Source organism: Gopherus evgoodei, chromosome 1 (assembly GCF_007399415.2).
Source record: "Gopherus evgoodei ecotype Sinaloan lineage chromosome 1, rGopEvg1_v1.p, whole genome shotgun sequence".
Taxonomy (NCBI): Eukaryota; Metazoa; Chordata; order Testudines; family Testudinidae; genus Gopherus; species Gopherus evgoodei.
The window spans coordinates 342354168-342370434 of NC_044322.1; the positions used below are offsets into that span (position 1 = coordinate 342354168).

Sequence of the window (16267 nt, forward strand, 5' to 3'; positions counted from 1 at the left end):
AGGACTTCTAAAAGAATGGGTTTCTTCCTGAGGGAGAATGGACTAGCTTGTGTTACAGGCCTGGGAATCAGGATATCTGGCTTCTATTCCATTTAGTCATTTAACTTCTGTTCCTCAGGAAGAGTCTGATCCAAAGCTGGCTGAATGGGTAACCAAAATCAGTTTGCTTTGGATCAGGCCCTAGAACATGAGTAACACTTCCTTCATGCACAGGTGTGTGAGGCTTAATACTGTACATTAATATTTGTAAGGTGTCTAAATACTACATTGAGGAGAATGCAGTAGAAATTCCCATAGAGATTTCTTCTTTAATGTTAAAAAGCCAATACGTTCCACATTTTATCAGTGTTTTCATCTATATTAATGCATTCATTCAAAAGTTAGTGAAGATAATGAAAAATTTAAAATGAAGTATAAATTGATTAAAGCAAAAATGAAATAGGTTCTCTATTATATGCACTGACACTTTTACCAGTGCTCCACCAAAGAATGAAAAATGGTCTTTTCATGGCTGTTTTATTACAAACCAAAACTAGCACTGGTTTGCATTTTAGTACCACCTCAATCTCAGCAGGAATAATTTTCAGCATGGCAGGTTAATAGTTCACTAGAATAAAATGTTCAATAAAAATTTTATGGTTTGATATGAAGACGGCTTCTAACATTGTTAGAATATCAAAATTATGGTAAATTATGCCATGTTTTTAAATAAATAGGTTTACATTAAAGTATAAAAGGTTTTGAATGAGGATTTTAAAATATTTTACTGTAATCTCCATACCTTTAAATTGAGAATCAATATAAGCTTTGAATTTTTGCAAGGGACAGAGCAAGCACTTTATAAAGTAGTATTGGGAAATGTACTGTATACATTAACTCCTGCCTTGTTCATTTCAATAGTACTGCTGGGGAAACAAGATACAAGATTTTGCAGTTTGTCTATTGTGTCTTCCATAGGCCCAGAATCTGCCACCCTTACCTATCTTGAGTAGTACCTTTACTACACAAGTAGTCCACTTGGGCAAAGTTTCAAACCCTTGTGATTACTCAGAGTAAGGTGGTATTCGGCAGTGATAAGTGTGCCAGAATCTGTTCCTAAGATATCTGACATCAGCTCCACACTCTCCTGTGCCTGATGGGCAAGATTCTTATCTCATTGGCAACAGAGTAACTCCAATGAGACCAGTAGGTCTGATTACCATCTGACACAGGTGTGAATCATTCATTGAGGTCACTCATGTTACTCCAGATTAATGGCCCAAAACATTGCTAATGCAGGTATGATTTCAAGACCCCAGACCCCTTCAGAATGTCAAATTCAGCTACACTCAAACCTCTGAAAACCAGGAAATACAAAGTTAAAATATACCCCACTTTGACAATGCTGCCTGAACTGTATCCCCTGGCGCTGTCAATAGCTATTGGGAATAGTTCAGTAAAGGTGGTGCCATAATAAGTAGATGTGAAGAGGATTATGAGATGGTGTGAATATTTGTATTGTGTTCCAGATTTGAACTGCAGCATTTATCGGCATGCTGCCTTCACTGTGGTAGGTGTACCTGTGCTAAAGGTGGAGAGATCAGTTGGGGTGGGTTAGCAGACCTGTCGTTGTGGTTGAGGAGAAGCACGTGTACCTTGAGGGATCAAGTATGCCTCATTTCAGCACTGAATTCTGTAGGGTGTCTCAGTACAGGTGCATAAGAGTGTCTGCTTGCCTTGGGCATTGTCAGCAGTCTAGTGGAATACATGGCAATGGTCTCCAGGGCTTTGCTCCTCACTAAGTGAAGGCAATTTCTCAGAAGCAATCCTCAGGGAAGGATGACATAGTGGTAATATTTTGCAAGTCTGGGGTGGCATGTGTGGAGTAGGCAGAGTGTTTGAGTGTAGGCGGCTCCTGTGCACTGTGCCTGATCTAAGCTTGAGTTTTGCCATAGCAAAGAGAAGTGCTTAGACTTAGTCCTATGTTGCTCATGCGTTCAATTCCCAAAGTGTTCTGTAGCATCTGTAAAGGTAGAGTGCTAGTATGTGTGTTACTGGCACGTTTGCTGATTTTCAGAGGTTTACGTTTCTGTTATATCAGTTCTTCACTTCTTGGTTTTCAGAGGTTTGAGTGTAGCTGAACTAGACATTCAGAAAGAGCACGAGGCACCAACAGCCAAACTAAACTCTGCATTAACAAAGTTTTGGGACAGCCAATTTTCTTGTATTTTAAACAATTATTTCTCACCATCCTTATATTCTACAGCCCCAGCTCTCCCCTGCCGCTGCCTCTGGATCCTTGGCAATGATTAAACTAACCACAGAAAACACTGGTTGTATGTCAGTCTCTTCACTGCCCCAGCATCATCACCTTACCTCCTCTCTCTCCCCCTCTGCCTATCCAGTACAGCCTGCTCCTCCCATGCTACCTCTCCTTCCCCCAGAAAGGCAGACTTTGGCAGAAGACTCACAGGTTGAGGAGGTGGGCAGAGGATTCAGGAACAGTGTGCAGGGATTGATATGGAATCAGTGGAACCATGTTTTATAGATGGGAAAGAAAGAGGGTATGGATGTTGGGAGATGAGCTGAAGCCCCCCTACACCTCTCACTGCACACCTCTTTTCCTCTTCACACTCTCCTCTGACTTTCTCTTTTGCCATAGAAGCAGCAGCATCAAGGGAAAGCATGATGCTGGAGGCAGCATGGGGAGGGAGAGGACTTAAGTTCCTTCCCTTGAACAAGGAGCAGTGAAGGGAAGGGGAATCCCTGAGGCCCCCCCCCCCCATTTGACCTGGTGGAACACCTATGGGGAGGAATTATTGAGGGATGGGGGGAATTTGTAGGAAAGTGGGGCAGGAACTGAGCAAGGTACACATGACTCCGCTTCCTCTCCTCTAAGTATGTCACTGGAGGGGGAAGGTGCCCAAATTTTCCCCTTACAGTTGTGCTCCATCAATGCTTCTGAGTTACCAGAGAACAAAGATTCCTTTGCTAACAATCCCTAATTTGTTGAGGGATCTTAGAAAAATTGGAAACTCATTTCTCTGTCCAAGAGCTAGCCATTGACTGGATTTTTCAAAAACATAACAAAAACTATTACCATAATACTTAGGAGACCTAGTCATGGACCTGGCATACTAGATATACTCATCATGGACCAAGTATACGAGGTAAAGTACAAACACAGAACAGACAATCCCAGCCCCAAGGAGTTTATAAGCCAAGCACAAGGTAAGATAACAGATGGATACAGACAGAAGAATTCACCATGGTAAGCAGTGTTCACAGTATACCAACAGCCTAACTGTTGTCAAGGTTTTTTGTAGGCATCATGGCAAAGGCGAGTTCTGAGGAGGGATTTGAAGGTGGATAATCAGGTATCTTTGCAGATGTTATGGGAAGTTCTTTATCTGGTCCCCTTTCACAGACGTGAGCCTCTTAGCTCACCTCTAGGCCCCCAGGTCCAGTGCTAGTCACCAATATATCCCAGTAGCATAGACACTTTCTCCCAGAATCCCACTCAAGACATGAGCCTTCCAGGTTATAGTTTAACTCTCTCAGGAAGCATGTGATAGGTATAGAACTTAACACACTGTTAGTCACACAAAAATGCACTAATCCATACAAAAATAATAAACCTTACAAGCATTGCCCCTCACACTAGCACATCGTTCCCTTGGAAGCCTTTTGAAGGACCATCAGTGTTCACGTAGGCAGGGTCCTCCCCATCCCCTTTGCCTCATCTAGCTGCTGTAGAAACTTCCCACATCTCAAGCTGGTGAAAATTGTCCAAAGAGAGCATAAATGGAGCAGTTTCTGCATCTTATAAAATTCCAGTCCCTCAGTCAAATGACTCCCTGGTCAGCCTCCACAAGTGACCAGAGTGTCCTACAACAGAGTCCTACCTAGTGATTTCATTGTTAAAATCATAGATTATTAGGATTGGAAGGGACCTCAAGAGATTATCTAGTCCAACTCCCTGCTCCAAGCAGGATCAATTGCCAAATAGCCTCTTCAAGGATTGAGCTCACAACCCTGGGTTTAGCAGGCCAATGCTCAAACCACTGAGCTATCCCTCTAGAAAGGGCTCAGTGGAAGACAATTAGGATATAGTGACCCCCTATTGTCAGTCCTATACTACTACCCTGTTTTTACCTTCATGCTGGACTGAATTTCCAAGGTAACAAAGACGGTAAAGAACCCCACATCCAAATGGAGTCTGCAGTCTGACACAGATGCATATAAAAAGCCCCTAATATCTCACAATTCATGAGATGTACCAACAAATTCCCCAGATCTTCACAATCTGCACTGGTGTAACTTAGATCAAAATCTTTGTTATGTTTCCTGTTCACACCCAGGTGCTCATATACAGTGTAAGACTAGAATAGAATGGCTTTGTGCTGTTGACTTCCAGGAGCTGTTAGAGGGATAGTGGCTGCATAACTTTACGTCTCCCTTCCCCACCTTCTAAAATCTGTAACCATCAGCTTTTTCCCTCCATTTTATATTCATGAGATATTTTTCTACAAATCTGTTCTTTTAATGTAATATTATGGCTGCTTCTCCGTCTCTAGACTTACAAAATCCTAAGAAACAGAAGCTGTCAGTCCTCTGACCAGGGAAAGGCTATTCCTCTGAGACTAGATGAAATTATGGACTGGCTACAACCGTGTTGTCACTTGAGATTGGGATCTTGAGAAAAATATTTGAAGATAAAACTGAGATAAAAATATTGCTAGCACACATGAAGCTAATTTGCAAGGATTAGCATCAGGACTAGAGGAAACCGAGAACAGAATCTTCTCACCACAAAACACAGTGATTACTATAACCTCAGAGCAAGAGGAAATGACTATTAAAGCACTGCAGGAGAAGGTTAATGATCTTGAGGGAAGATCAAGAAGAAACAATCTGAAAATTGTAGGTCTCCCAGAGGGGTTGGAAAAAGGGAGGTATGTGCAATTTTTATGCACCATTCTGTCAGTCTCTCCCTCCTGATCAGAACTTAGATATTGAGAGAGCCCACTGCTCCCTTGCCCCAAAAGCCTCTCCAAAGGCAAAGCCTTGGCCATAATTGTAAGGTTTTTAAAATACAATATTAAGAAACTCATTCTTAAAAAACCCAGTGAACTTAAAAACCAAACATGGAACGGACACAGGCTGATGATTTTTGCAGATTTTTTACACCAAGGACATGGACAGGAGGGATAAATTCAGTACATCAAGAGCCCTATCAAAGGATTGGGCTTGGACTACTTTGTTTACTTTCCTGCTACTTTCAAAGTGAAAAAGGAAGGCAAGATCCTTAATTTTATGACAACAGAAGAAGCTGGAAGGTATCTGATCTCACTACAGTAAAAGCCCCCCACAGAAGACAGAATGCATTAAAACAACTCTTTTCAATTCAAACTGTAAAGAAATCTGATCTTCTAAAATCCTATCCACAAATAATTCTTCTGGTTATGAGTCACCAAAATTCCTGAGAATGTGTTAGTATGAGACTGTTAGTTGTTTTTTTCAATAATAGTTCAGATTCTTTAGTTTTTATTTTTGTTCAATTAGTTGAAAAATATGTTATTAACTATGGGGTTAATAACTCACCCTATAATCCAGCATGGACAAGGCACTGGTAGGGCAGAATTGTTCTGCTAGTGAACCCTTATTTGCAAATAATTCAGTTATATTGGAATAAGGTTATTTAAACAATTTGTACATCTTTCTCATATCTCCACCGTAGACTTGCTCTTAAGTTGAGATGCTAGCCATCTTCCTCCTTTTTTGTTGTGAATAGTGCAGAAACCGTGGCTGCCCTTGGCATGAGACTATTTCCTCTTTATAAAACTTAATGGGACTCTAGGTATCTCTCAGTTTGGTATTTGAGGGGAAGAAAGTGATGAGGCCATCCCCTTGCAAGTTTCCTAGACATTCGATCCTATTTCAGTTTGGGTAACAGTTATGTATATTTTAAGTAATCCTTGATCAATTCTGTTTCTCATCTTCTACCTTTCCTGGTCTGCCCTCCTCTGTACCCTTTTGACTCCCCTTCATAACTCCATGCGGTGAGGGTGTCCCAGATATACCTTTCCTAAACCTGGAACTAACAATGGCGCAAGTAATTACACTAGTCAGGTGCCTGATAAAGAGAGATTTTATCTCAGCACTCCTTATGGCTAATATTATAAATTTTGTTTCCTGGAACATCGAAGGGGTAAGTCAACAAATAAGAAGAAAAAGTATTATCACTCATCTAAAAATACTGAGAGCAGATGAGTTTTCTGTAGGAAAAGAACATGTTAATGACTTGGAGGCAGAGAAATTTAGGAAAGAGTGGATGGGAAAAGGTGTGTTTAACAATTTCTCCTCCTACCCACAAAAGACGTAACAATAGTGTTTCACAAGAGACTCGATTTCACAAATTCTAGATGTAAATAAAGATGAGGAAGGTAGCTTTTTGCTGGAGAATGCCAAGATCTTTGACTTTATGTATATCCTAACTAACTGTATATAGACTCAAAGATGATCCAAGTTTTTTTAAAAAGTTTTCCAAATTAATATCCCACTATAATCAATCATAGCAGGAGATTTAATGAGGTGTTGCTTTTTAGATAAGTCAGGCCAAGCCCCATGTGCACAATCACATGCAAGAAACATTATTAAAGGGTGTGGGGGATAGCTCAGTGGTTTGAGCATAGGCCTGCTAAACCAAGGGTTAAGAGCAGGACTGGCACCAGTGTTTTTGGTGCCCTAGGCGCACGGCCATTTCGCCGCCCCGTGTGCTGCTCCCGCAGCTCTGGTGGACCCGCTGCAGGCGTTCCTGCGGAGAGTCCCCTGGTCCTGCAGCTCCGGCGGACCCGCCGCAAGCACGCCTGCGGCAGGTCCACCGGAGCCACGGGAGCGGCGGACCCACCGCAGGCACACCTGCGGCAGGTCCGCCGCCTGCTGCCCCCTGGCAAAATGCCGTCCCCCAATAATCCTGGCGCCCTAGACGATTGACTAGGTCACCTAAATGGAAGCGCCGGCCCTGGTTAAGAGTTCAATCCTTGAGAGGACCATTTGGGGATTTAGTTAGAGATTGGTCTTGCTTTGAGCAGGGAGTTGGACTAGATGATCTCCTGAGGTCCCTTCCAACCCTAATAATCTATGATTCTGTGGTGGTTGCAGACCCCTACAATGAGGAATTTTACATTTTTCTCCCTGCATTCCTATTGATGAATAGTTTTACAGATCTGGTGGACTCAGTGCTTAATAATGAAATTGTCTATCATGATCTGACCGCGTGTAACACTGACACATCCTGGTCATCAACAAGCAGGATTGAACCTGGCACCTCTGGAGCTAAATGCATGAGTTTCTACTGCATGAGCTAAAAGCCACATAGAGATTAATGAGGCTGCTACAGCCTCAACTGAGAGCTAAGTGGTCTCAGTGCCACTAGAGGGGGACAGAGCACCACACCCAGGAACTGTGGGGGTTACACATGCACCAGTGATACTACAATTCCCCCTCACCCGAGACAAACTAGATCTGTAAAAAGTCAAGATTGAACTCCTCTCTGTTGAAATATAAACATTTTCAGAACTATGCCACAGAAGAAATTCAGATTTTCTTTTAAAGAAATGATACACTAGGGATATCCCAATTCACCCTATTGGATACACTCAGTCTTTGTTAGGTGCAGGGTCATTTCCTACTCAGGGGTAGCTCCAGGCCCCAGCACACCAAGCACGTGCTTGGGGCGGCAAGCCGTTGGGGGGGTGCGCTCTGCCAGTCGCCACGAAGGCACAAACAGAATTTGCCCTTTTTAGACTCAAACAAAGGTACAGGGAGTCGAGGGAGAGAACAGAGAAAATTCTTACAAACAGATTCATAGTGGGAGGTCAAAGATCCCAAAAAACATCACCCAAATCAGAACAAGGGCAGTTTATTAGTAGTCAAAAGGAGATCAATGATCAATTTTTGAAATTTTACCAAGCTATTTACAGTAATGATTCACCACCTGAAGAACTGAATAATTTTGTTAACATTCTTAACCTCTCACAAATCTCAGAAAAGCAGGAGACCAAGCTGGACTCTCTCTTGCAAATCAGAGGAAATAATCAATGTCTTGGAGGCAATGAGTCCAGGAAGACCCCCCCAGCCCTAATGGCCTACCAATAGAATTGTATCAAACTTTAAAAGAAATTCTGGCCCCTAAACTGTTTTCATTTGTGAAGATGCCTTAAAGAAAGGTAAGTTACCTCCTACTCTCAGGGAAACCCTAATTTCTATACTAAAACTGGGTAAGGCTGCACGAAAGTGTAACAGCTATAGCGCCATCGCTTTAATCAAGACTGATATAAAAATACTCAAAAATATTGGCCAAAAAACTTGAAGTAATATGGTTCACCCCTACCAGGTGGAATTTATTTTGAAAAGGCATGGTTCAGATAACACCATCAACTGATTAATGTTATGGCATTCCATCAAAACTCTGGCAATTTCTATACAATGATTGTCAAAAGTTCTTGCTGCATCAATTGAAGAGTGAATTGCAGATATCTGTTTCTTACCCTGGATAAAAATTGGGTTGGAGAAATCCTTAATTTCATGGATAAAGTTATGATGTTCCAATCCTACCTCTAGTGAGGCCTCTATCTAGGGTAATTTGAAATTCTATATAGCAGGCAACACATTCATCTGGCCAGATTGGATCAGGAAAGGGATTTTGACCATCAGTCAATTCATTGAAAATAACTTCCTCTCTTTTACAAATATTAAAAGAAAGGTTCTATCTAGAAAATAAGAAGGAGTAGCAATATATCCAGCCTAAACATGCCATATCCCATCTGTTTGGCCCAATGCCTGCACTCGCTTGACCCACCTGAATTGCTTTCATTTCTTCAAATATTACTCAGATTGCCAAAACCTATGACATTATATGCAAATCTAGCCAAATATAAATTAAAGAGATTCCCTAAAAATGGGAACAGGAACTAGGACAATTATTCTCTGCTAAGCAATGGAAACAAATTTTAGCCTGTGCACCAAACTGTTCCTTGGACCTCCATTTAAGATTAACCCAACAGAATTTCATATGAAGGATGCATTGAATCCATCCCCAAATCTTCAAAACAGCTGCTAAGTTAAATAAATGTTGGCACTGTGATTCAGCAGGTGCTAACTTAACCTGTATGGTCTGGGAATGCTCTTATACCTGTATGTTTTGGAAAGAACATAATTGCAGAGTTAATGTTTTCCAATCAAATGCAATTGTGTTACAAACTAAACATATTTTTAAACATAATGGATGTTTAAAAACCTGAGCCAGCTTTTGTAGATGACAAATCTGAGGAATTGTCACAGATTGAAGAGTCACTAGGGGAGATTTTAGAATTAATTGATTAACTTAACAGTAACAAGTCACCAGGACCAGATGGCATTCACCCAAGAGTTCTGAAAGAACTCAAATGTGAAGTTGCGGAACTATTAACTATGGTTTGTAACCTATCCCTTAAATCGGCTCCTGTACCCAATGACTGGAAGTTAGCTAATGTAATGTCAATATTTAAAAAGGGCTCTAGTGGTGATCCTGGCAATTACAGACCAGTAAGTCTAACATCAGTACTGGGCAACTTAGTTGAAACAATAGTAAAGAATAAAATTCAGACACATAGAAGAACGTAAATTGTTGGGCAAAAGTCAACATGGTTTCTGTAAAGGGAAATCATGTCTTACTAATCTATTAGACTTCTCTGAAGGAGTCAAACAAATGTGGACAAGGGGGATCCAGTGGATATAGTGTACTTAGATTTCCAGAAAGCCTTTGACAAGGTCCCTCACCAAAGGCTCTGACGTAAATTAAGCTGTCAAGGGATAACAGGGAAGGTCCTTTCATGTATTGAGAACTGGTTAAAGACAGAGAACAAAGGGTAGGAGTAAATGGTAAATTCTCAGAATGGAGAGAGGTAACAAGTGGTGTCCCCCAAGGGTCAGTCCTAGGACCAATCCTATTCAATTTATTCATAAATGATCTGGAGAAAGGGGTAAACAGTGAGGTGGCAAAGTTTGCAGAGGATAGTAAACTGCTCAAGATAGTTAAGACCAAAGCAGACTGAAGAACTTCAAAAAGATCTCACAAAACTAAGTGATTGGGCAACAAAATGGCAAATGAAATTTAATGTGGATAAATGTAAAGTAATGCACATTGGGAAAAATAACCCTAACTATAAATACAATATGATGGGGGCTAATTTAGCTACAACGAATCAGAAAAAAGATCTTGGCTTCATCGTGGAGAGTTCTCTAAAGACATCCATGCAGTGTGCAGTGGCAGTCAAAAAAAGCCAACAGGATGTTAGGAATCATTAAAAAGGGGATAGAGAATAAGACAGAGTGTATCTTATTGCCCTTATATAAATCAATGGTCTCTTCATCTCAAAAAAGATATACTGGCACTGGCATTAGAAAAGGTTGAGAGAAGGGCAACTAAAATGATTAGGGGTTTGGAACAGGTCCCATATGAGGGGAGATTAAAGAGGCTGGCACTCTTTAGCTTGGAAAAGAGGAGACTAAAGGGGGATATGATAGAGGTATATAAAATCATGAGTGATGTGGAGAAAGTAAATAAAGGAAAGTTATTTACTTGTTCCGATAATACAAGAACTAGGAGCCACCAAATTAAATTAATGGCCAGCAGGTTTAAAACAAATAAAAGGAAGTTCTTCACACAGCACACAGTCAACTTATGGAACTCCTTGCCTGAGAAGGTTATGAAGGCTAGGACTATAACAGCATTTAAATGAAAACTGGATAAATTCATGGAGGTTAAGTCCATTAATGGCCATTAGCCAGCTTGATAAAGAATGGTGTCCCTAGCTTCTGTTTGTCAGAGGGTGGAGATGGATGGCAGGAGAGAGATCACTTGATCATTACTTGTTAGGTTCACTCCCTCTGGGGCACCTGGCATTGGCCACTGTCAGTAGACAGGATACTAGGCTAGATGAACCCTTGGTCTGACCCAGTACGGCTGTTCTTATGTTATTATGTATGTTCTAACTGGAAGCTGAATACATCTGAAAAACTTTGCCTTAGAAGAGCATTAATAATTGCTAAAAAAAAGACTAGTACTACAAAATTAGAAATCCAACAATTGAAGACTGAGTATAGGCATCATAAGCTTGGCCACCATGAAAAGAGTTGTATACTGTAACAGAAAAAAAAAAAAAAAGACATTCTCAGCAATATGGGCTGTCTCCCTGGAAGTGTCTGAATGATCCTATTAAATACATGGGTTCCCTCCCTCCCTTGCTGCCCCGTCCTTGCTACTTCCTTCCTTCCCTCCCTCATCTTATACCCTCCTTTGAATTTTGCTTCTGTTCTTTATTTTAATAATATAACTAGTTGGATTTTTATAAAGCAATTTTGTTTGTAAATTGTGTAATACAAATAATTGATTTATATTTTAACAATTCATATTATATGTGTGATGGGTTAGATCACAGAAACCCCCTTGGGGCTGCCAACTGATGTGCCAAGACTACTTCTGCCCCTGCTTTCTCTGCCAGATTGGGACTCAAGCACCCTGTCTTGTTGAGCCAGACGCACCTGTCTGCTCCAACACAGACCCGGGGTCTGAACCACATGCCCCAAAGCTGCAGACTTAACTGAAAGCAACTTAAGAAGTGTTCCTGTCTTTAGCACTCAGATGCCCAACTCCCAATGGGGTCCAGATCCCAGATGAATCCATTTTACCCTGTATAAAGCTTATACAGGGTAAACTCATAAATTGTTTGTCTTCTATAACACTGATAGAGAGGTATGCACAGTTGTTCCCCCCTGCCACCCCCAAGTATTAGTAAAGTGGTTTTATTAACTACAGAAAATAAGATTTAAGTGGTTCCAAGTAGTAACAGACAGAACAAAGTGAATTACCAAGTAAAATAAAATAGAACACACAAGTCTGAGGCTAATACAGTAAGAAAACTGAGTACAGATAAAAACCTGACCCTTAGAGGAATTCCAGTAAGCTTCCTTTTACAGACTAGTCTCCTAGTCTGGGTCCAGCAATCACTCACACCCCCTGTCATTACTGTCCTTTGTTCTAGTTTCTTTCAGGTATCCTTTGGGGTGCAGAGGCTCTCTCTTTAGCCAGCTGAAGATAAAATGCAGGGGTCTCCCACAGGCTTAAATCAGGACCGCCCGGGGGGGGGGGGCAAGGAGGGCAATTTGCCCTGGGCCCCACAGGGGCCCCCATGAGAGTTTTTTGGGGCCCCTGGAGCCAGGTCCTTCACTCACTCTGGGGGCCCCGGAAAACTCTCATGGGGCATAGGCCCCTGGAGCTGCTTCTGCTCTGGATCTTCAACGGTGGGGGTCCTTCTGCTGCCGCCGAATTACCGCCAAAGCGAGACCCGCTGCCAAAAGAGCTGGGTCTTTGGCAGTAATCCACAGGTCTTTGGGGCACTTCAGCAGCAGGTCCTGGAGCAGAAGGACCCCACTGCCAAATTACCACCAAAGTGGGGTCTCCTGCCACCAAAGACCCCAAGCCCCCTAAATCCTCTGGGTGGCCCTGACTTAAATAGACTATCTTGTGGGTGGAGGCCCCCTCCTCTCTCCTATGCAAAGTCCAGCTCCAAGATGGAGTTTTGGAGTCACATGGGCAAGTGTAAAGCAGCATCACTCACCCCATGGCACCTCCTGCTGGTTACTTCAGGAATTAGCTCAGGTTCCAGCCTGGAGTGCCCTCTGCAGGCTAGTGATCCACTTTGTTTCCTGCTACAGGCCCCATGTCCCTCCCTGGACCCCAGAGCCCCTTTTACATGGGGTTCTGCCCCCTGGCAGCAACCCCTTCCTCTTTCTTAGGGGTCTCTCCTCCCTGGGAACCCCCCACCCTCTATCCCTACTTTGCCTCAGTGTAGGCTACTGCTAGTCATTGTCTAGCCCCACACCCTGGGGCAGACTGCAGTATCAGCCACTCATCATCAGCAAAGGGGTTTGGACCTGCTGCCTTGGCCTACCCTGGGTTGCACCCTACAACCCCAGTACCTCCTGGCCCAATTCTAGGCCACAGCCTGGGGCTTTCCAGGCAGGAGCTCTCCAGCTCCACTGCCTTTCCCCAGCCCTGCTTTACCCTAGGTACCTGCACTGGTTCTCAGCAGCCAGGCCCTTCTCCCTCTACAGGCAGAGGAAGACTGTCTGCCCTTGGCTTCCCTGGCCTTCTTATTAGGCCCTGTCGCTCAGTTTGGGGCATGGCCCCCAGCTGCAGCCACTTACTCAATCAGCCTAGCCTAAAGGCTGCTTACTCCAGCCCCAGCCCTTATTCAGGGTTGCTTTTAACCCCTTCAGGGCAGGAGCAGAGATCCACTCTGCTACAGCAAGTCACATGTCCATGCATGACTCAGTTTTTACAGGCAGCAGCCATTGCTTACTTGCTGCCTTGAACGTCCTCAAGTAGACTTCTTGTGTACTATTGGGTGTCTGGGAAGTGGGCGGGTAGACTTCTTGTGTGGATTGGAGTCTTCTAAGATCCATTGTCCCTTAAGTGCTTCTTGATTGGGTACTTAATTTGCACATTCCTTTCTCAAGAAGCTGACCAAATGCTTTACAAAGGCTACTTAAAAATCAAGCAAGTACACAACCAGTATTCATAACTTTGAAAACAAAAATGATACATGCATACAAATAGGATTAATAGATTCAGTAGATCATAACCTTTACAGGGATGGATTACATGGCATATGTAGCTTTAAACATATTCCAGTTATGTCATATATACATTCATAAGCATATTCCCATAAAGCCTTATGGGAGGCACCATCACAATATGTAATTAAATGTTTCAAATATAGCTAAGTCTAGGTTGTAAATGGTTAATATGTTAGGAGAACTTTATGTATTATGACAAATTTATGTATAGTTTGTTTTTCTGTGTATATGTTTTAAAAATGTAATAAACATTTATAGATAAAATAGTTTTGTACCTTCTTTTAGCTTCCTCCTGCACTTGAAACAGCCTCTCTTTTCTAGCTCATCAGGTATCCCTCATCTGTCTTTCAAAACCCATTTCTTCCATGAGTCCCTCTTTCTATGGGCTCCAGGCCCGCTTACACCTATTGCTTTGTTTGTTTGTCTGAGCTAATTGCAAATTCTGGTGCAGGGCCTGTGCCTTACACTGTGGCTTATAAAGCAACATGTTCTTTTATAATCAGATATTCAGTGGTTGCTGTTAAAATGTCAAAATTTGTAAGAGATACCATATGGTTACCACAATTATTTTCTATTCAAGCAAAGGCTGAAACTGTAAAATGTCAGATCCCACCATGTAAAATCTGGTGGCAAATTCTGACTTTAATGGTGTTCATTGTAAATAATTCATAGTAAAATCAATTTGGTTTTCCTAGAACATTATGTCATTCCAGTAAAGTACCATTAGATTTTAATGAATGTTTATTTCTCTTCATTTTCTCATGTATTTTGGACAGGATTATCTTGATTTATGCTTGAACTCCTTGTTCGTTAAAAATATTTTCTAATGTGCACAGAAAATCTATGGACATGTTAGGACATGGGTGTAACTATATCCCATCTGGCAAATCACTTTGATCAGGCAAACCTTCACTGGCTTGATATCGATCTGATTCTGTATCTTGATGTTCTACAGAGCCCCTTCCAATGTCAGCACCGTCATCCACATCCTGTACCTTCCTGAAGATGCCAAAGGAGAGAATGTTCAGTTTCAGTGGAAACAGGAGTATGTACATGCTGGTGAAGTGTATGAAGCCTGCTGGGCATTGGACAACATTCTGATCATAAATGCTGCTCACAGACAAATTGTCTTAGAAGATAATCTTGATCCTGTGGACACTGGCAACTGGCTTTTCTTCCCTGGGGCCACAGTTAAGGTTTGCTTAATTTTGTTTTGTACTTAAAAAAAATTAATGCATGTAGTAATAGAAAAATAACTTTCAGCCAAATTCTGATTGAAGAAGTGTATTTTGAGCTACCACCACCCCTTGCAGAATTTGGCTCTTTTTTTCTTTAATCCTCTTTGAAGTAGCATTTGACCTCTTGTCCATCACATCTAACTCAAACTTTTCTGCAATTTACCAAAATTAAACAGGGGTTTGTAACAGTTGTCATGTCAAAGATCATGCAACAGAAAACATAAAACTATTTCCTTTTAGCAAAAGTACAGAACTGTTGAAACGAATACAAGTCTCTCCACTAAGTGTTTTCCAGTCATTGTATTTGTCAGCCGAAGTGTAGTATTGCTGCCAATTATACCTGCTCCATCACATACCCATGCAATTCCCTTCAGTTTTATATCATTATGACAGAAATGATGATGGTGAAGATGAATGTGATATCTCTCATAGAATCATTGTAAACAATATTTCTTGAAGTCAGTGAACTTGTAACAAAAATACTCAATTTACACAAATTTATAGCCCCCCTGCCCCCGAATTTTCCTAAATGTGACTTAGGTGAGCATAATGTATCCATTGCGGTATACATACAGATGTAGTGGGTGCAAGCTATTCCATAAACATATGGCACGAAGAACAGATGTCTGTATCTTCTGTTCTAAAAATACCAACTTCTGCCACTGAAATTAAATGAGAATCTCCATTAGCTGTCAAGTTTTATTCTCTTTGAGGCAACCTCCTAGAGCAGGGGCAGGCAACCTATGGCACGGGTGCTGAAGGCGGCACATGAGCTGATTTTCACAGGCACTCACACTGCCTGGGTGCTGGCCACCAGTCCGGGGGGCTCTGCATTTTAATTTAATTTTAAATGAAGCTTCTTAAACATTTTTAAAGCCTTATTTACTTTACATGCAACAATAGTTTAGTTATATATTATAGACTTATAGAAAGAGATGTTCTAAAAATGTTAAAAAGTATTACTGGCATGTGAAACCTTAAATTAGAGTGAATAAATGAAGATTCGGCACAGCGCTTCTGAAAGGTTGCCGACCCCTGTCCTAGAGGGTAACATAATTACAGCAGATCTGATGCCATCCAGGAGAGGGCACTGGTACAAAAATCCTGAAATATCTCATTATATTTATAGAAATATTTGTGGTGTACACCAGGAGTGCTGTCTACTGAATCATCATCAATACTTCCGGTAGCACCAAATAGGACCTCTGAAATCTTCCATTCCCATTCTGAGCCTGCTTAGTGTATGAGATCTGGCAAGATCAGAGCACCTGATAGAAAGGCTGCAGGCTGTTTGGTAGATACATGAGCATGCTCTCCATTGGCCTGATTCTACAACCCCTCCCTGCACAGAACTCCCATTGACTTCA

At 41.7% G+C, this 16267-nt stretch overlaps 1 protein-coding gene across 1 annotated transcript in view; it reads left to right on the forward strand.

Moving 5' to 3' along the window:
- RELN (reelin) overlaps positions 1 to 16267 on the forward strand; it is a 484263-nt gene that overhangs the window by 258679 nt on the left and 209317 nt on the right. The window contains 1 exon segment of the mRNA XM_030549629.1: positions 14618 to 14858. Within this exon segment, the coding sequence (XP_030405489.1) occupies positions 14618 to 14858 (241 nt within the window).